We start from the raw sequence: 22935 nt of genomic DNA, 5'->3' as shown, positions 1-22935 counted from the left end.
GATGATGTATTCAAATAATTAGCTTTTACAACATATTTATGAAAATATTTTGTTATTGAACCAGTGTCTTGAGATTCTTTTCATTCGTGTCACAACACAAAGTAGCAATTCATTTTACAATGACGACTATAATTATTTTCATATCTTATCAACATGAACTTTTACATATCATATATGACATAAGTACAACCAATATAAGGAGGGAACTCTCCAAGAACAATGGCAGCTTCCATCTTTCTTCATAGCATGTTTTGTCAGTTTTGCTTCCAACCATGTCTTTTATTCTTTAAACTTATTAATTCTTCGAATAAGACGATGATAACTTGAGCTTTACTACAAACAAATTCCTCCAACCACTAAAATGACTTGTTGCATATACGATCAACACATGCTGTAAAACGTCTCCCCGGATTTGTTTGAGTCCAGGATGTTTGTTGGACCACAGAGTTGCCGCATACACATTTCTCTATTATGTTTGAAGTTATGCTAATTAAAGGCGGCCAAGAGGAACACGATTTTAGAACTTTTGTTGTTTTTCATATGGAGGGAGATACATACAACATAATATATAGGTATAAATGGAAACATAGCCATTGAAATATCAATAGACGGTTTTAACCTTGCATTATTTAACGTTAACAAGAAAAGATAATGGAGAGGGTTCTAATTTCTAAATACGGTGGATTTAATAATTAAAGGATGCAAAATGTTTATCATTAGATTTTTAGATGCAAAGTGTATTAAGTTAAAATCAAAGGGGTGTAAATTTCATTTAACTCTATTTTTAATTAATTATTGCAGTTGTATATTAAGATATTATGAAATTGTAAATTAAGTTTTTTTTAAAATTTATTTTTGAAAGAATGGTGGCTAAATTAATACTCCCTCCGTCCCAGTCAATTTTTTACGTTTGATTTGGGTATGGAGGTTAAAAAAATATGTATAAAGTAGTGAAAAAGAGAAAGAAAAATGGGTGAAGTGGTGGGACTCACAAATTTTTAATGTATAAAAGGGAGATAGTGGAATAAAAGTAGTGTGAAAAGAAAGTAAAAATAATGTGAAAAGTAGGAAAAATTGGGTAGTCGTTGAACCCATTAACTATTTTTGATAAGTTTTGAAATGTAAATAATTAGATGTTACGTCTAAAAACGAAACCTTAAAGAATCTCGTGGTACGGAATAAGTATCATTTTTAGAAGGGAAAATAGATTTTTTTGCCACCCAACTTATTATTTGTTTAGAAGCCTACCACTGAACTATAATTTTTTTCTTTTTTGCCACTAATGTTAGGTTCGGATTTTTTTTTGTCACTAACGTTAGGTTCGGATTTGATTATTAACACTGTGTTATTCGTTTTAGAGTTAATTGCATTTGTCACCCTTTTGATTTCAGCATGTTGCACATTGCACCTAATAGTTTTGGAATAAACACTATGCAGCCCCTTACTTTTAACTTGTAGACACTTTGCACACTTTCTGTTATCTTCTGCCGTTACCGTTAATTTTTGAAGGGGTATTTTGAGAAATTTTATTATATTTAATTAAAATCAAACCTTTATTTAAATTTCCCGACCATCTAAACGATATTTTTCGGAAATTTATTTTTCGGTAGTCTGCAATATAATAGTGATCTGTGTCTATATCTTTATATGTAGTACTCCATATGTGTCCTAGGTAGTTTATCTTAGAGGACGAGAGTACGGATTTTTTTAGTCAGAAAGGAAATCTCAAAATTAACTTATGGAACTACATTTATAAAAAGTGGGAACCTTAAAATACGTGACAAGTAGTGGTAAATAACTATAAAGTCAAGTGATACTATATATTTGTGAAGTCTTAAAATAATTCATAAAACTAAATTTTTTAGGTTCTTAAAATGCCTGTTAAACTCTCATACTTCAAGGTAAACTAGCTAAGGGACATATAGATGACTGTATATAATGTTATAGACACATATCATATCATCATAATATTGCAGACCACAACTATGTTCTTATAATGCTTAAAAAATAACATATTGTTAATAATCAAATCAAAACATAACGTTAGTGACAAAAAAAAAATCCAACCTTTTTTTAAGGAAAAAAACACCAACATTAAATTTTATACAGAAAAAATAAAATAAAATAATTTTTAAAATTTTTTGGAGTCTCAAAATGCGTGTCCAACTCTCGTCCTCCAAGGTAAACTACCTAGGACACTAAGATATAAACACATATCAGATCGTCATTATATTGCAGACTAACACTATATTTTAATAATACCAAAAAAAATAACATAGTGTTAATAATCAAATCCGAACCTAACGTTAGTGACAAAAAAAAGTCTGAACCTAACATTAGTGACAAAAAAGAAAAAAATTATAGTTCAGTGGTAGGTTTCTAAACAAATAATAAGTTGGATGACAAAAAAATCTATTTTCCCTTTTCTTAGAAACATAGTTGCTAAATACACTTCATATTTGCTTTGTGCAGTTCGCAGAGATTACAATTGTGTCCTTCCTAAACTTCTGTGTAATATTATGATACAAAACAAAGTCAACCCTAATTTTTTGTGCACTTTGAACAGGATTAATGTAGGCGCACTAACTAAGTACTTCATTTACTTATCTTTTTTCAACTATTAAGTGATACATGAATATTATTTTAATTATTAGGCTCTATAATGGGTTAAAATCTCCGTAACTTAAAATTTTACAAAGTTAACACTAATATTTGATATATTATTTTAGTCAAAATAAAGAGTACTTGGATTTTTTTTTATAATATAACTTTTAATTGGCCTAAACTTTTTAATATGTATTAAAAATTTAGAAAGATAATTTAATTGTATAAATAATCTTTATTCGTATAATTTTTATTTTAACTTTATGTATAATCATATAATTTAAATACTTGACTTTATATATAATTTTATCAATGTCTTTATTTTTTTATCGACGTGTTTAATTTTTTTACTTTGTTCATTCTCATTTAATCAAAACAACTTAAAATTTTGAAACTATACTATCACGGCCAATTCCCAATAATATAAAATATTAAAAAGTTAACACTAGTGTTTAATATAATATTTTAGTCAAAATAAAAAATACTTGATTTTTTTATAAAATAATCTTTAGCTGGCCTAAAACTTTTATTAAGTATTAAGAATTTAGAAAGATAATTTGTTATATATAATTTTTATTTGAATTTATGTTCACTTTGTTTTGATATGTATATATGTATGCACAGTTTATCATAATTGAATTATTAATTCATATTATACTTTTTAAATATTATAATTATTATTTTAGATCCTTTTGAACAAAAATTGCGGGGTTTTGGTTCAAATTTCATGAAGATTATGGATGCTCCTATAAAAGCTAGAGTCGGGGAATGGAAGTGGCTGAATGTTTTTATTTTTAATATTGAATATTGTTACGTATTGTAATATATTTTTAAAATACATTTTTAAAAATAAATTTTAAATGCTTTTTAATGTGTTAAATGTTTCTTCCCTTCTTTAATTTCCAATTCTTTTATTTAAATAAAAACGTTAATATATATATATATATATATATATATATATATATAATCCATCCAAAAATAACGATTACAAAATATTGTGAAAGTATTTTTTAATAATTTTCTTGTAATTTTAATTATTTTTCTTGTGAATAAAATTTACTTTTTGCACAAAAATTTGAATGTATTTAAAATATATAAAAATGAAGAATATTAAATTTGCTAAACTAATAAATTACTGAAAAACGTGATAATCATATTTTATAATATATTTTTGAAAAGAACACGTGTTTAAGAATTAAAATCTATATATTCTAAAATTTAAAATTAAAAAAATAAGAAATTGTTTGAAATGTAGGAGTAGTGTTGTAGCAGTCTTTTAGGTCACATGTAAACACGCTGCAATCAACGCTTATTTATTAGTATCTCACACATTTAATAAGCTAAAGGTCACATATGTAATCTCTGCAAACTACACAAAACAAAAATGAACTGTATTTAGCAACCCCCAGAAGAAAATATACATGAAAGTTAATCCTGAAAACCCAAGTCCGTAGGTTTTGAATTAGGTAAAACAAGAATAGAAGTGGAAAATCTGGTAAGATGGAGAGCTCCGGGGAGTTGGTTGGTTTTCCATTGTTGGTAAAAGCAAGTTACAGAGCATGCACTATCCCCTATAGATTTCCTGGTGATAACCCAAACAAACCAACTCTTACTGAGCTCTCTTGGATTCACCTCTTCCTCAATTCCGTTCCCTCTTTCAGGCATGCACTAAATTGGATTCTTAAATCACTGGATCTAACACTAATTTTATTTTATGACTAATTCTTTTTCGTCTCATCAGGAAACGAGCCGAGACTGATTCCACCGTTGCTGATGCTCCTGCAAGAGCCCAAAAGTTTGCACAAAGGTCTGTGTCTGTGCCCCTCCCTCCCTCATTCATTATAGATATATAACACCAGTTTTAGCACCTCAATTGGACTTGCTTTAACCTTTACATTTAGAGCATCTCCAATAGGCTCTTTATTTGAGCTCTTAAATTAAAAAATAAAGAACCATGCCAAAATTTTGAGCTCCAAGAGACTCTTAGAGGCTCTTTAAAAGCTTAAGAGTCTCTTCTCTCTCCTCAATTATAGGAGCCACTAGATAGCTCTTAACTAATATTTTATTATATGTGTGTTCCACTTACTCTCTTTCTTTCCACTTTCTTTTGTCTTTTTTTATGAGTTCAATGTACTTTTAATAATATAAAAATAAATAAAGAGTGGATATAAAGAACATTGTTGGAGTACATCTACATTAAATTGCTAAGAGCTAATAATTTATATTATATTTAAGAGTGATTCTAAGAGTCTATTGGAGATGCTCTTAATATGCACAACACTAAGAGCACGATTGGATGCCCAATTGTGGGTTTATCCTCTGTTGTCCTAGAATATCCGGGTTTGACTATCGCTCGCCCGATATAAGCCTAAATTGTCAAAAAAATAATACCTTGCAATCAAACGGAGTATTATTTGTCTTCCACTGCGGAATGCTATATATTTTAAATAATGGACTTACCTGTAACTTAATAATAACAATCAGATAGCTGACGAGTTTCATCAGTCAGGAATTTTCATCACATAATAAGTAATAAGCTGGATTTAAACTTTATAATTTATATCCATAATTGTCTTCTTAATGTATAATACGCCACCTGATTCATTTTTTTTCTTTTATTGTGTATGGAAGGTATACCGAGATACTTGAGGACTTTAAAAAAGACCCTGAAAGTCATGGTGGGCCTCCCGACTGCATTGTAAGCGCAATCTGTCTTTTCTCCCAATCCAATGCACATCAATTTCATTCTTCATATTGCCAAGAAGAAGATCTTTGTCGTCATATTTAATCGTGTTTTGATTAGCTTCTTTGCCGCATCCGTGAGCAAATCCTTAGAGAGCTGGGATTCAGAGATATATTCAAAAAGGTTAAGGTGAGTAGTTTTTCTATTAAAGCCCTTAAAAGCCGTTTTAACAATTTGAATAACGAGTAGATTAATATTTTAAAACATAGTATGTATATATTCTATACATGCCTTTGGTTTAATGTAGGATAATTTGAAATGATTGGATCTATTGTAGAAAACTTGTTTTGCCTGAAATTTCGTGGGGCTTAAAGGAAGATCTCAGTCTCTGTTATTTTTTTATATGAGATATGACATTATTCTGATTTAAGTTATTTCTTTTTGTTATATGGTCATCTGCATCAGGATGAGGAAAATTCGAAGGCGATCACATTATTTGAGATGGTTGTTCGTCTTAATGATGACATTAAGGATGAAGCTAAGCGTGTAGAAAATTTGGTTAGAGGAATCTTTGCGGGCAACATATTTGATCTTGGTTCTGCACAGGTTTGTTCTCTGTAACAGAAGGCAAATATTTGTGGTGTTAATTTTTTTAAGTAAAACCTTTTAGTTACTATAAAACCAATATTTTTTTTCCGATACAGATAATCCTGTTTAATAAAGTAATGTTGTATTTATGTAAGGAATCATCAATGCACACAGTAGTTTGTTCTCTATCCTTCTTTTTAATTCTTGGTTTGCTAGTCTTATTTGTGTTTATGTTCAGACACTTGGCACACCTTACTGACAATGATTTAGAAACAAATATAGGAAGAGATTTAGTCATGGTCTACTAATTTTTAATGTACTTGAATATTGTGGCACTTTTAGACTGTTAAAAATAAAGAAGTTGAAAAATGCACGGGAATCTCTGAAAAATTATCTACATATTTGCCTTTGACTGCATCTTGTTTGTTTTAATACATAACATAGTTACATCAGAAAGTAATCTGTTAACTTATTTAGTTACGGTTGTGGTTCAGTTTTAGACCTATGTTACTCGAACTCGGCTAGAAGTGTCTGACATGGATACATGTCCATGTGTCGGACTCGGTATTATTTGGAAAAATGTACATGTTTTTGGCCTAAAATAAGTGTCCGAGTCCAAGTGTCCATGTCTGAGTGTCAAAGTGTCCGACAAGGGTACTTCGAGGCAAAATGAAGAGTCCGAGCAACATAGTTCTAGACTAGATTATTTCCTGGGTAGATGCCCAGTTATATTATGTTTAATATGAATTAAACTTGTTTTAAATATAAATCACTTTCTTTAAAATAATAATTTTAATTTAATGATAGCTCACAATTTTTTTTAAAGATTATGATGTATAATTGTCTGGTCAAATCACCTAAATAGTAAATATGTGTGCCAAAAATAAGAGAGTTGTAAAAAAATGAAGGGAGCATTACACATATATTATAAAACAATAACATTTAGTAATTATGAAGATGAGAAATGAATAGATATGTAAGTAAATGATAATGCGATGAGTTGAGTTGATATGAGAATAATATAACTGAGGGAGGATAAAAAAAATGAGTAGAGAGAATGAGTTGAGGATGAGAAATGAGGAGCGAAAATTAGTGGAGGCAGGATGAAATATGCATAGAACAATTATTGTTGAGAACTGACATCTTACTCTTCAAGTTCCTGAGTACATTTTGTAACTATGATTCTTTCAAAATTCTTGTAGCTTGCGGAGTTATTTTCAAAAGACGGAGTATCCTTCCTTGCCAGTTGCCAAAATCTTGTTCCTCGCCCGTGGGTCATAGATGATTTGGACAACTTTGTACAGAAATGGACCAGAAAAACTTGGAAAAAGGCAAGTTGTACTTCTTTATAAGTGGATCTTGTTTGTTACAACCTCATTGCTGTTGCATAATATTATCGGTGCACGGTGCTGGTAGTTTGCAAGTCAACCAAAGTAATTTGGGAAAAGTTTTGTAGCTCCATTAAAATGGATCTTGTGTTCCGCATCACCATTTTTGTTGTATTATAATCGTATCACGTAAATGTTAACCCATTCATTTGGAAATTGTGGCAGGCTGTCATTTTTGTTGATAATTCTGGTGCAGACATAGTTTTGGGTATATTGCCATTTGCAAGGGAGTTGCTTCGTCGAGGGACTAAGGTAGATATCAACATTATTCTTTGTGGTTTAAAGGTTTTTTTTTTTTTTTTTTGAAATTTTCATGTTTTTTCTGAATAGAAATTAAGGAATAAGCTTTTTGATTAGGTTAAGGATGCATCTCGACTCAACTGGAAACATCAATTCATTAATAAGAATGCCTAAGGTGTTGTGAGTTGCATCTGAATTGTTCAAACACTTCATTCGTTTAAACTCGTAATTTCTTTTGAAGGAAATCCAAAGGACAAATAAATTAGATATAAAATTATATATTTGTGGTCTTATTAACCATAAGACTAATAAATTAGATATTAAATTATATATTTGTGGCCTTATTGACCTTAAGACTAATTGAACTTACTTTTATACAACATTATAAGCAACATACTTTCAGGGGAAAAACCGCTGGATGGTAAAAATGAGTGATTTATCTGCTGAAAGATACAGTAGCCTCCCCGCATTTTCATAAAAAAGTCTAGGATTAAATAGATTAATGCCATCCAGTGCAAAACAGTGATGTCATATGAAGCGGTTATAAATTGCGACACATAACTATTTTGTAAAAATTTATGGTGCTCAATGAATGAGAAAAGGCATGCAGCAGGTAGTGTAAAATCAATCATCTCTCACTTAAGACTTGACATGCTGCATTCTCTGTTGTTATCACTGAATTGTTTAGCTTTCACGCTAGTGTACACTTTTTCTTGATTAAAAGCTGGTAAAAGTTATGATGAGCTAACTTAGAGTCTTAGAGTATGAATGTAATTGTCATTTATGTTTGGTATCTTTTGTACATCAACTCTTTCCAAAGGGGGTCTTTAGGCTGGCTCGACCTTGAGCATCCTTTGTCGGTGCTAACTGAGATCTGGGGTGATATACTATGGCGTATGGAATTTTAGACTAGTCATGGTCAATGCTTGGCCTTAGCTGATAGGTTAGCTGTAAGCTTGGTGACGTATATACCAAACGTGAAAAGAGATACCATCACCAGGAAACCTTGTCACTTGCAGGCACTTCTAGAGCCAAGTGGTATTCCCTACATTTGTCCTTCCAACAAATTTACCAAGTTCCACCTAATGCGTAGGGAAAATTAAACCCATGATCCGAGTTATGAAGATTTTTTATGCAAAAAACTGATTTTGGTTTTTAAATTCTGGCTTAAAAGCACCAATAAATAGGTGGGAGAAAAAAAGAGGTAAGGACTTGAGTATGGGAAAATAGCTTTAGTAAAAGCTCAATCCCAACTCTCTTATCAGTTGTGGAAAATTTATTTAGTTACCCAGTTTGGGCTCCTAGAGTAATAATCCACCCTTTGATCAGTCTATTTGATTGAATCGGAAGGCTCTAAAAATTGGGATAATACTATTGGTTTAACTGCCAATGTGGGGTTACATTTAGGCTTTAGCACGTCTCCTCTAGTTTATGACATGTTATGGTGCCCATGAGGCCATGACATGTCATGGTGACCTGGGCCTAGATGCGAACTAGATGCATCTGGGTTACTGTATATCACTATTTACTTGTTTGGAAAAAATAATGTCACAAGGAATTGAACCTGAGTAATATCTAATTTAAAAAATTACAACATACCAAGTGAGGTCCTATCCATATTAAACTAAAAGCACTGTATATACTTCTAATCAAACCCATTTATACATAAGGGGCTACGGATCCTCTAGACCCCTCTCTCTGTCCGGGTCACAACCATGTTGCGGATTGCGATAAATGCTCTTCTACTGAATAGGTGCATATGGCAAAGCCGCAAAAGTGTAGGTAATGAGAGCTGGCCCACTAGCGGAGCCTTGACAAGTTTCGTACTCACCACGAAAAAGTGAATAGAGTATTACTCTGAACAATGCCTAATTGCCATGGTGATCTCATCATCTGTACCCTTTTGTTAATTTCATATCTGGTGGACTTGCTTCTTGAGTATAATTAAGTTTGAGTAACCAGAATCTTACATCTGTAGGATTCCATAAATTTTAAGAAACCATGCATGTCTTTTGCCCATGGTATTAGTGTATTGTTATGCCTTAATTCACAGTTGTTTAAAGAGTCAGATTTTTCTTGTTGCTTGAATCCCGCAGATACAAGGCCACATGAAGAAGTTGGTTCTTCAGATATAACCGTTGCCCATATGAGAGTAGAGTTGGGGCCATATAGAGTGCCTAGCTCCACTATATGATATTTCAAAGAGATTGTGTTTGTTTTGACTCTGTGATCTGTTGCAACCAAACTGTTTTAATCAACCAAAAAAACAGAGGTTTCCTTGGTATAGATGTCATCAAACTGGGTTCATGTGAAGCCACAATAGTGCTTACACTGTTAAACCCATAAACACAAACAAGATAATCACCATATATTAGGGCTGCACTTAAATTCACCAAAAGCATTGCCTACATGGTTAGGCCCAGATTAGAAAGAATACCGTCAGGAAGCTCACCTCACATATGCCATGAATAGAGCCCATGTGGCACACGCGGTTGCGCTTGTTCAGCCACTAGTGGTATGGGCTTATTAGCTAGCTTATTGAGTGAGTGAAGTCAGTTGACCCCGTTGAAGTTGTAGTTTTGTGTATACAAAAATATCCTGAAGACATTTCATTGAAAATTTTTACCGCGCTTGGATTAAAATATATAGATTAAGTTTTACATTTGTTTTTTCTTGCCCTGGCATCTTATTCATCTGGCCAAGCCCTAAGGCATGTTAGTTTGGCTTCCACATTTTTGCAAGTTGCTAGCCTTTTGGCATTCTAGCTTCCATGTTTGTAGGTTCGAGTCTGGACTTGGTTTCATTGTCCAAAATTGTGAAATACAATGCTGTTGGGAAAGTTATGAGTTTGTCAAATGGGTTTGGTCTTGTTATATTATAAAATTCCTAATTTTCCACCTACAGATAATGCACTATGAAACGTGTATTATGTGATGCATATAGAAAAGTAGATAAGTCAATATATACCTGACTTGAACAAATTATTTGAGTGTCGCAAAATAGATCAGTTCACTTGTTTAATCCCTGGCCACTAGTAGGCAATAGTTTTTTTTTCGTTCTTATTACCACTGGCTAAGTGACCCAAGTAGAAGGAATGGTCAAGTGTCATGGTGAAATGCAGGGGAGTCGTTTCTAAAAATTGTTTGAAGTTATCATTTAAGGCATGTGCTACAGTTGCAGGACATTTTCTTTGTAATTCATCCATTCTCTTTCTGGTTGTCATAAAGGTTATCTCTGGTTGATATTTTTATATTGCAGGTCGTGTTGGCAGCCAATGACCTGCCTTCTATCAATGACATAACTTACACTGAGCTTATTGAGATTCTGTCAGAGGTAGAACAATTATGCAATTATCTACAACATTATAAATGACTGTAGATCGTTAATAAAATTGGTTTAACTAATTATATCTTTTGATGTGTCAGTTAAAGGATGAACATGGTCAGCTTGCAGGAGTTGATGCATCCAATCTTCTAATTGTGAATTCTGGTAATGATTTACCGGTAAGAAATTGAAAGTGCTTTGTTCAATTTGTGCATAAAAATGTTAACATTAGCAAGAGCTAACAGTTGTGTCTTGTGACTGTCGTTGCAGCTCTCTAATGCTGTACATGTGTGTGTGGCAGGTTATTGATCTTGCAAGTATATCACAGGAACTGGAATATGTAGCTGGTGATGCCGACCTAGTAATACTGGAAGGAATGGTTAGTCTTTTCTGTACCTACTTTTCGTTAGTGCATGGCCTGAGATATAAGTAACACAATGAATTAACTGAGAAATGTCCTACTAATACTTCATTATCTCATACTTTCAGAACTACTTGGTGGTTATAGGCTCCCTCAATATTTTTTTGAAGAAACAGTAATTTTTGGGACTACAGAACTATAATGGAGCTTTTCTTAATGGAATGCTTAATCTGAAATATCATATAACTGGAGGTGAACAATTTTGTAATCTTTAAGTACATTCTGTGGCTATTTTGGCAGGGCCGTGGAATAGAGACGAATCTTTATGCTCAATTCAAATGTGATTCCCTCAAGATTGGGATGGTAACAATCACATTGTTTTTAAATAATTGATAACTGTGCGCAAGCACCCACACACCCGCACATCCATGTTCAAGTGTTTAGGTTGCCTCTTCTTGATCCTTGTTTTCTTTTATCATATAATAGGTGAAGCACCTTGAGGTTGCACAGTTCCTGGGAGGAAGGCTCTATGATTGTGTTTTCAAGTACAATGATATTTCAAGTTAATGTAGTATTCTTAAGTTTTAGCGGTACTGCATCAGTTATCTATCTTAATTGTTTTAGCAATCGATCATCTTTGCAGAATTTTTCATCTACTGTAATACACAAAAAAGCGCACCTTTTAAAATCTCTAAATACTCAGGGGCTCCTATTTATTGGGTAAATATTTTTACTATGGCGTAAGTAGTATAACCAATGTTTAAACAAAAAGAATTTCAGACCGGTGGTGGAGGAAATTTACCACAAATTATGCACTACATAGTACATATATATATTTTGGGGTAAGTAACAACAATTATGTCAGCATGATCAATGTTTTAGATATAATATGGTGTGTTTCGCTTAACAGGATAACAGGTTGTTTGATTAAGGGGCGGTATTTAACTGGGATTTTAGAAGATTTGTTTTCATCTATAGAATTTAGGAGTATTTAATTCGGATTTTTAAAAATTATCAGAATTTTGGTGTATTTTATTAAAATTATAAAATCCAGCTACAAAATGTGGTGTTATTCAATTATGATTTTAAATTATGTTTATTGAATGGTATTTAATTAGAATTATTTAAATCCTCTTAAAATCTGATTGTATTTAAGTGATGATGAATTTTTTTGGACTTCATATGGATTGTTGGATTGTGTAATTGTTCGGTATATTTAATGTTTTTTATAATCCCACGATAATCTTTGTGATTTTGAAGAATCGTGTTTAAATCTTAAAAACTTTATAAAAACTCTACCACATTTTATTTAAAATTCATATAAAATCAGAAAATATGATATAATCCATTAAAATTCATAAATTATATATAATATATTAAAAATTTCAATTAAATACACCATCCTAAATTTAAACACCTTCGAGTTTAAAAGAAGGTACTTATCGTCTAAGTAAAGAAAAGAATGGTAAATGATTAAAGTTATTAAAGTGTTGGATAACATGTTATTCCTTCTGTCATTAATGCATATTGATTATGACTTTTGACTAGCTAGATTGACTATGTTTATGTTTTTCATTTCTAAAAAATTGAAATGGACATGCAAGTAATTAAGGATCAAGGGAGTATTTAAGTGTTTGGATAATGTTATTTAGAATATTTGGTAATTTAAAGAAAAAGAGTGTTACCATAAAAGAAAATAGATAATGTTATAATGTGAAGATGAAGGTGATTGTCAAACAACACAGCTCATAGCACACCAATTTCATCCACCAAGCTAAGCAACTGACCTGTTTGTGGTAGTACCAATGCTAGGTAATAAATAGTGCGTGTAAATAAATAACTGTAAGTGTAAACCTAGTTAATGCAACTGACCTGTTTGTGGTAGTACCAATGCTAGGTAATAAATAGTGCGTGTAAATAAACAACTGTAAGTGTAAACCTAGTTAATGCACGCACTTTGCTCTTTTATAAATACTGGGCCTGTGAAGTTCATTTGTATGCTCGTGTAGAAAACAAAAGAATGATTTATTATAGTTGCACTTTTGGCTTAATATCTCTTTTAAATATTATATAATTATATTACTTAGTTTATAACACGTTATCAGCACGAGTCTCTGCCCGAGTTTTATTTTTTTAAATGAGGATTTTATCCGGGTTTTATTTCAACGAAGAAGCACGAGTCTCTGCCCGAGTTTTATTTCGATAAAGGAATACAAGATTTTATCCGGGTTTTATTTCAACGAAGAAGGTACGCTCTAACTTATTCATTTTATTTTATTATCAACATCCTAGTTGTTATTATAATTTTGAATTTGTTTATATATTTGTTTAAATTAAAAATTCATGTTGCATGATTATAATATTGTTTTATATTATAAATTTTATTATGTGACACATGATTAATTATTTGTTCACCAACATGTTATATTATTATGTCGTCTTTAGAATGGCAAATCTTGCAAAATTAGAGTTCGTTGCCTTGGATGTTTCGGGAAATAATTATTTGTCACGGGTCCTTGATGCGGAATTACACCTTAGTGCTAATGGCCTAAAAGATACTATTGACCCAGAAAAAATCCCAACTGTTGAACAAAATGCAAAAGCAATTATCTTTCTTGGGCATCACATCCATGAAGACCTAAAATCTGAATACCTCACTATCAAAAATCCACTCACCCTTTGGAATAATCTTAAGGATAGATTTGATCACTAGAAACTTGTTCACTTGCCATCTGCCCGATATGACTGGATTAATTTGAGGCTACAGGATTTTAAATCTGTAGCTGAATATAATTATGCTCTTTTCAAGATTAGCTCAAAATTAATTTTATGTGGTGAAAATATTACTGATGCTGAAATGATTGAAAAGACCCTCTCAACCTTCCACCCCAACACTATGATCCTTGCTCAACAATATAGGGAGTGGAATTTTCAGAAATATGGCGAGCTGATATCTCTCCTTCTTGTGGCTGAAAAGGATAATGAGTTGTTATTGAAAAACCATCAGATACGTTCCACAGGCTCTGCCCAGTTACCTGAAGTACATAACACGTGATTCCAGAAGAATGAACGTGGGAAAGGGCATAGAGGATGACGAGGTTATGGACGAAACCGTGGACGTGGAAATTTCCGTGGTCGGTCTCGCAATCAATATCATTCTGGCCACCTGAAGTGGCAACGTGATGGTTACAACTCTGGCCACCAGAAGTGGCAACATGATAATTACAACAAGTGCCAAACAGAGGAAAGACACCCCAAGAAGGAGAGAAAAGAGACATATGTCATAGGTGCGGAACTGAGGGACACTGGCAACGTACTTGTCGCACACCCAAACATCTTGTTGATCTCTACGAGTCATTCAAAAGGAATACTGGACAGAGAGTGGAAACAAACTTTGTTAATCTAGTTAATGAACTAGTCAATAAGGCCTCAAATGAAACAGACACTGGTGCTAATCTTTATTATGGTTTAGACGACTAGGCTTCATATGTATTGTCTTACTTTATTTATTTCCTTTGTGTTTTATGTGTTTCCATTATGCACTCGTTTTATGTACTTAGTTTCATGTTGTTGTTCTATGTATTCGGTGTGTTTTTAGTAAAGATGTTTTTTCGTTTATTTATGTGTATAGAGATGGAAGATATATGCATTGTTGACTGCGCAACCACACACACTATTTTATAGAGTCAGAAATACTTCTCACAGTTGACTAAAACCAACTCACATGTCTGGACGGTATCGGGTACATCAAATATAGTAGAAGGTTTTGGGAAAGCTAGTTTTATTCTACCAAATAAGACACACATACACATACAAGAGGCTCTATACTCTATCAAGTCAACTAGAAACCTACAGAGTTTTAAAGATATTCGTCTTAATGGGTTTCACGTTGAAACTACTAATGAGAATGAAAAAGAATACCTTCTCATCACCTCAAACACCGTTGACAATAAAAAGGTCCTAGAAAAATTTCACTCGGTTTCTTCGTGATTATATATTATGAGTATACGAGTTATTGAATCTCATAGTGTCAACATCCCCAAAGTCATAGACCCAAAACTACTTTCCCTTTGGCACGAAAGACTTGGTCATCCAGAAGTATCTATGATGCGTCGTATCGTTGAAAATTCTGTAGGACATCCTCTTAAAACACAAAAGATAATACTCCAAGATGAACTTCATTGTTCAGCATGTTCCTTAGAAAAACTGATTGTCCGACCATCTCCAGTCAAGCTTCAAACCGAGTCCCCGAAATTCTTAGAAAGAATTCAAGGTGACATCTGTGGTCCTATTCATCCATCTTCTGACCCATTTAGGTACTTTATGATATTAATTGATGCGTCAACTAGATGGTCCCATGTATGTCTACTTACAACCCGAAACACAGCCTTTGCCAAATTACTTGCCCCAATCATTAAACTCCGAGCTCAATTTCCTGATCATCCCATTAAATCAATCCGACTAGATAATGCTGCTGAATTTACATCTGCGACTTTTAATGATTATTGTATGTCAGTAGGAATCTCAGTCGAACACCGGTAGCTCATGTACATACACAAAATGGTTTAGCAGAATCCTTAATCAAAAGACTTCAACTTATTGCCCGCCCTTTACTCCTAAGAGCAAAGTTACCTATATCTGTTTGGGGTCATGCAATACTTCATGCGGCAATTATAATTAGAATAAGGCCTTCTGCTTACCACAAACAATCCCTTCAAGAATTGGTTCTTGGTCAAGTACCTAATATCTCTCATTTAAAAGTATTTGGTTGTGCTGTGTATGTTCCTATATCACCACCACAAAGAACTAAAACGGGACCTCAAAGAAGAATAGGTATATATGTCGTTTTGATTCTCCGTTTATTATAAGGTATCTGGAACCATTGACTGGTGATGTTTTTACTGCTCGGTATGCCGATTGTCATTTTGATGAATCTATGTTCCCTACATTAGGGGGAGATAAAATTTTGCATAAATTAAATTCAGAAATATCAAGGAATGCCTCAGGATTAAATGCTATTGATCCACGTACTAAACAATGTGAATCTGAGGTTCGAAGAATTATACATATGCAAAATATTGCTAATCAAATGCCAGATGCTTTTAATGATTCTAGAAATATTGTGAAGTCATATATACCTGCTGTTAATGCTCTGGTCAGGATTGAAATCCCTGGCAATAAATCAATTTCATAGGAATTGATTGGTGATTCAAAGCCACGCCAAAAACATGGTTGATAGGTCCATTATTTTGCACATTTTAACTACCTATTTATTGCTTGTTTTCGTATTTTATTAGTTAATTGTTTTGTTTTCAGGAATTTTTAGAGAATTCAAGAGAAAAAGGAACAAAAAGGTGCAAGAAGGGAAAAAGAGGAAGAAAAAGAAAAGAAAAAAGAAGAAGAAGAAGAAAAAAAGGAAAAGAAAATCAAGACACAAAGACTCTTCTACCCCTAAAACCCTAATCTAGGCCTATATAAACATCCTTTTCTCTCATTAGCCACCCAACATAGTCTTTACCCTAGTTTCACTTAGTTGTTAGTAGCCTCCTTTATCATTTTCAACATCTAGAATAGCTTCTCTTTCAACTTCTAATCCCTCAAATATTGTAAACACTTTTCATATATATATAAGTTGAAGTTTAGTTTCTTTATCTCTTGCACCCTTGCCTTGTTGAAATTTATGGCTATGACCAACTTTGCCTTCAACAAGTGGATAAAGTGGCATTTATGCCAACCACTTGTGGGTTGAAAGGGCCTTTAGTTTATATTTTAAGCTTACATTTTTAGTATTTAGCTTGAGCCCCTTTTAATTCTCAATATTATTAGTGGGTTCAATGATTTAGTTGATATTTTGGTTTGTAGTTTGATGGGGTTTTGTTAGATTCATGGTAGATAAGCTAGTTTTGAAGTTTGGCTTGATTTTGAGTTAGTTTGGTATGCTTTGGTGTTGTTCTTGTTTTTGGTTTTGGTATTTTTGTGGGCTTTTTGGTGTAAATTTTAGTTTATGATTTTGACTTGAGGTTAGTGGGTTTTGGTTAATTATATTTTATATAGGCTAAATTTAAAGTTTGGTATAATTTAGAGTTGTTTTGGTTTGATTTGGGTCTTGTTTTGGTAAAAAAAGGGTAATGCAGGGACTATTTAATGTAGAATTTGGTGTTAAATTTGATTTAGAGGTTAGTGGGGTTAGATTACATAAATTTGGAATGGCTTGATTTTCCGGTTAAATCAATTTTCCGGTGAGATTTAAGCTATTCCGGCGACTCCATTGTTTCCGGTGAGGTGTTAGTCTTGGTCGATGCGGCTGCTGCTTTAATCTGTTTCCGTCGTTCTCGACCACCGCCTGTCTCATGTTCACATGATTTACTTCACTCCCAAATTTAGTTTTCTGTCGTAACCTTTATTTATTAATTTTGATTTTCTTAATTTAGTTAGTTTATTAGTAATTAGTTTATTATTAATTAATACTTTTTTAATTAGAAAGTTTTCTTTTATTAGATTTTGATTTTTAATTTAGATTTATAAAAATCATCTCAAAGTTTTTTTGGTCTAATTTGATTAAGTTAAAAATTAAGTGTTCGCGAAAATAAATTTAGTCCTTGGAACGAATCTTATATTACTAAAACGGGATCGTGCACTTGCGATTAAAATCATATTTTTAGCACATCAAGTTTTTGGCGCCGCTGCCGGGCACTAAAATTAATTTTCGTGCCTTAATTTTTAATTTTTCGGATTAGTTTTTTTATATATATTCTCTCACTTCTTTTTGGTTGAATTTTAGGAAATTGAAGGAATATGAGCTAGCTTGGAATAAGTGGAGAATATTCTTGGAGTATTGGAAGCTTGCTTGGGTAACTTGTATCTCACTCCTATTTCAATTTTTTTAAATTTAGAAAATCACAAAAAAAATCTGAAAATTGAAAAACATAAACAAATCAAATATTTAAAATCCAAAAATATTAGTTAGAAATACATATTTGTTGCATCATGCATTTTAACACTTAGGGCACATCATTTAGATTTTCATTTTTGTTTTTAAATTTTCGTATCTATAATTGTGATGATCGCTGGAGGACCCCAAGGTACGTTAATTTCTTTCTTTCTTTAGATAAAACACGTAGTGTAGAGCATCCATAATTGTTTATAGCTTTTATTATCTCGTTGTGTGGAGCATCATTTAAATAAATCTTAAGGGCAAAACCCATTCATAAGATAAGGGGAGGGATTTCATCACTCTTTCCTTGGCCCACAACAACTTAATTTCCACATTTTGCATTTCCCTAGCCTTTTAATAAAATTGAATTAGACGTTAGCCCCTAGAATTTCGCGCTCAATTAGGAAGGTACCTAAAAGACGAGGTAATCTTTAATTATTCTGACTCTTCGGTGTCTAAGGACAAGCGAAAGCTTACCTGGTCGATTAAGGTTTGGTGTCTAAGCGCGGAGATTGGCCTCTTGGCAATGCCTGCTCCAAACTGGCTAAACCGGTCCGAATAATAATTGATTTATCGAGTTTTTGGTGGTCCTTACGGTTAGGAGCAAGGTCTAGTTCTTTTTTTATTAGGGAACCCTAGAACTAGGTTTTTCTTTCAATTTTACACCCTTTCTTTTGTGTGTTTTAATTTTTAGCACTTATTTGCTACGTGTTTACTATCTTGTTTATGCGAACTACTTGGGTTAGGAACGAAACGTCTAGATTAGTTAGACCTATAATCGAGATTCCTTCTTCGTCTTCTTCCGATTCTGAAACCCTAGAAGTTCCAGAACCGATAGTTAAAATGACGTTTTCTCTTAAAGACCGTTGTTACCCGTCCCGTTCCGCTCAACCATCGTGCATCACCCTTCCTCCCGTTAATGGGAACAATTTCGAAATCAAGGCATATCACATTAGTATGTTGCCTAAATTTTTAGGGAGTGAAGGAGAGGATCCCTATCTTTTTATTCAAGAATTTGAGGAGGTTTGTGGTTTACAAAAACTCCAACAATTGAGCGAAGACTCCATTCGGCTTAGACTAATCAACTTTGCTTTAAAAGAAAATGCTAAAAAATGGTTGTATAGTCTTCCCGTGAATTCTATTTCCATGTGGGAGGGGTTTGTGGTAGTGTTTCTTAAAAAGTATTTTCCAAACCATAAAACGACTCGAATTACAAATGAAATAAACCAATTCCTATGAAATAAACCAATTTCATAGGATTTGATTGGTGATTCAAAGCCACGCCAAAAGCGTGGTAGACCTATTGGTGCAAAAGATATTGTACCACGAAAACGGAAATTGATTGGAATTGCCCCAGAAGTGGCAAAAGTTTCAGAAAATACCCCAGAAGTGGTATTGCCTCCTGAAGAGGTTCAAGCCCCTGAAGTGGCTGTAACAAAACCTCCTGAAGAGGAAATTGCCCCAAAAGAGGCACATGCCCCAGAAGTGGCAAATGCTTCCATAGAAGCAAAGGTACCTAAGAATTATGAGATCTCAATGAGTTATGTACATTATGGGAAATTATTGGATCGTGAGAGTACTGAAATTGATGATGTGTATGCTTTTTCCGTGGCATTTGATATTATTATGAACTCCGATCCTGAACCACAAAGTGTGGAAGAATGTCGACAAAGAGATGATTGGCCAAAATGGAAAATTGCAATTCAAGAAGAATTACAATCATTGCGCAAAAGAAATGTATTTGGACCTCGTCCAAACACCAGCTGGTGTAGTCCCTGTTGGGAATAGATGGGTATTTGTACGAAAATGAAATGAGAGAAATGAAATTGTGAGATATAAAGCCCGGCTTGTAGCCCAGGGATTCTCTCAAAGACCTGGTTTTGATTACCAGGAAACATACTCTCCTGTGATGGATGGAGTTACCTTTCGTTTTCTAATGGGTATGGCTTGTATGGAAAAACTGGAAACACATTTTGATGGACGTTGTGACAGCATACCTATATCGCTCACTTGATAGTGATATTTATATGAAAATCCCTGAAGGATTAAATATAGAGGATTCTAAGCCTCGACATTTATATTCAGTTAAATTACAACAATCATTATATGGTTTGAAACAATCTGGTCGTATGTGGTACAACAGGCTTAGTGAATACTTATTGAATAATAAATATGTTAATAATCAAGTGTGTCCTTGCATTTTCATTAAACGATCATCAACTGGTTTTGTTATCATTGCTGTATATGTGGATGATTTGAATATTATTGGTACTACTGAAGATATTACTAATGCTGCTAACTATTTGAAAAATGAGTTTGAAATGAAAGATCTTGGAAAGACAAGATTTTGTTTAGGTATGCAGGTGGAGTACTTATCTTCAGGAATATTTGTTCATCAATCAAGCTACACTGAAAAGATTCTTGATCGGTTCTACACGGACAAAGCTCATCTACTAACCACACCAATGGTTGTTCGATCACTTGAGGTTGAAAAAGACCCTTTCCGTCCTAGAAAGAAAGATGAAGAGGCTCTTGAACCTGAGACTCCATATCTCAGTGCAATTGGCGCTCTCATGTATCTCGCAAACAACACACGACCTGATATTGCATTTGCAGTGAACCTGTTGGCGAGATTTAGTTCTGACCCTACTAAAAGGCATTGGGATGGAATCAAACATATATTCAGATATCTTCGGGGAACAATTGATCTTGGGTTATTCTTTCCAAACAATTCAAGATCACAACTAACTGGATATGCAGATGCTAGATACATGTCAGATCCTCATTTTGGACGATCACAGACTGGTTATTTGTTTACATACTGTGATACTGCTATTTCTTGGAAGTCTACAAAACAGACCATGGCTGCAACTTCATCAAACCACACAGAGTTATTAGCAATTCATGAAGCAAGCAGAGAATGTATTTGGCTAAGGTCTGTCATTCAACATATTCGAGGATCATGCAGATTATCAGGAATCTCAGATAGCCCCACAGTATTATTTGAAGACAACTCAGCCTGCATTAAACAACTAAAGGAAGAATATATTAAAGGAGATCGAACAAAACACATATTGCCAAAATTCTTCTACACTCATGAACTTCAAGAAAATGGTGATATTGATGTACAGCAAGTCCGCTCATGCGATAATCTGGCGGATATACTTACAAAGTCACTACCTACATCAACATTTGAGAAGCTGAGAAATAATATGGGTATGCGGAGGTTAAAAAGTTTGCTACATCAAAATGTCAAAATGTGAGACATTTCATTCAGGGGGAGATTGTACTCTTTTTCCTTCGACAATGTTTTTATCCCACTGGGTTTTTCCTTGCAAGGTTTTAACGAGGCAATCAATCTTTGTAACAACTCATATTTGACAATCAAGGGGGAGTGTTATAATGTGAAGATGCAGGTGATTGTCAAACTACAGCTTATAGCATACCAATTTCATCCACCAAGCTAAGCAACTGACCTATTTGTGGTAGTACCAATGCTAGGTAATAAATAGTGCGTGTAAATAAACAACTGTAAGTGTAAACCTGGTTAATGCACGCGCTTTGCTCTTCTATAAATACTGGGCCTGTGCAGTTCAATTGTAAGCTCGTGTAGAAAACAAAAGAGTGATTTATTATAGTTTCACTTTTGGCTTAATATCTCTTTTAAATATTATATAATTATATTACTTAGTTTATAACAGATATGAAGTTCCTCGCCATCCTGCTCGGTAGTTTTGGTCATCTAGGTGAAGGTTTACTTGGACGAACCAATTCTAGTCGTCTATAGACATTTACAGGCATCTTGTGCAGCAGCTTTGGTCGGCTAGAGCACTTCTGCTAGACTATACCGCTTCTGGTCGTCTACATGGCCTCTCTGAGCCTTCTGGTCGTCTAGAGAACTTCTCTCGGCTTGATCTTTTCCTGCTCAGCTATGGTAGCTCCCTTGAAGCGTTGGTCGTCATTTTCACTCGGTTAGACCAAGTTCTGGTCGGCCAATTCTACTCGGCTTCAAGAGGATTTTTCAGATTTTGCTCGAGATTTTGGCTTTGCAAGAGCTCATTTTCTTGATCAAAGAAGCTCTTGAGGAGCCTCACCCCTTTCTTTAACCCTTGATTCTGATTTGAAATCAAAAGCTAGGTTTTTTAATTTTAAAATCAAGTAATGCTTTTAAGAACCAAAATCTTAGAGCAAGCTCCCGTGATGTGGCTCCAGCTCTAGGTGTCTTGACGAAACTAAACTTATTTTCAGAGACTAAGCTCTATGGCTGCCTTCTACTTGGATGACTTCGATCGAATATTGATTTTGAAAACCAAACCTTACTTTTATAAACTGAATTTTCGGAGAAAGCTTCCATTCATGTGATTTTGGCTATAAACTTCTTGATTTTTAGAGCTTTTGGTATTTTTTGGTACCCTTGACTCTTCTCGGGAGCTAGAAGCACTTTGGCGCCAGCTAGCATTCCTTGGTGATTGAGGCTCTTCTCAAGAGCCAGAAACTCTCTTGGCAACACCCAATATTCTTTGGTGCTCGAGGCTCTTCTCGACAGCCTGAAGCATTATTGGTGTCACTCGGTGCTCCATGACACTCGAGGCTCTTCTTGGGACCTTAGGCACTCTTTGGTCCGGTTAGCCCCCTCGACACTCGAGCCTCTTCCCCGGAGCCAGAAAGCATTCTTGGCATCACCCTGTGTTCTTTGACGCTCTAGGTCCTTCTCGGGGGCCAAAGGCACTCTTGGCATCGCCTGACACTCCTTGGCGCCCTTGGTTCTTCTCACTCTTGTCGCCGTCTGATATTACTTGGTGTCCTAGGCTCT

General features: G+C 33.8%; 1 protein-coding gene across 1 annotated transcript; it reads left to right on the top strand.

The window, feature by feature from the left end:
• Positions 1-4020: 4020 nt before the first annotated feature.
• Positions 4021-11913, top strand: LOC108197073 (damage-control phosphatase At2g17340). The gene is made up of 12 exons (XM_017364561.2): positions 4021-4265; positions 4346-4411; positions 5236-5302; positions 5408-5476; positions 5753-5893; positions 7078-7206; positions 7429-7515; positions 10762-10836; positions 10929-11006; positions 11129-11206; positions 11489-11551; positions 11675-11913. The coding sequence occupies exons 1-12, from the start codon at positions 4105-4107 to the stop codon at positions 11753-11755; spliced, it is 1095 nt and encodes a 364-aa protein (XP_017220050.1). The 5' UTR covers positions 4021-4104; the 3' UTR covers positions 11756-11913.
• Positions 11914-22935: the final 11022 nt, after the last annotated feature.

Source organism: Daucus carota, chromosome 8, assembly GCF_001625215.2.
Source record: "Daucus carota subsp. sativus chromosome 8, DH1 v3.0, whole genome shotgun sequence".
Classification (NCBI taxonomy): Eukaryota; Viridiplantae; Streptophyta; class Magnoliopsida; order Apiales; family Apiaceae; genus Daucus; species Daucus carota.
Note: the sequence above shows the minus strand (reverse complement) of the source record. Positions and strands in the feature narration are given on the sequence as shown.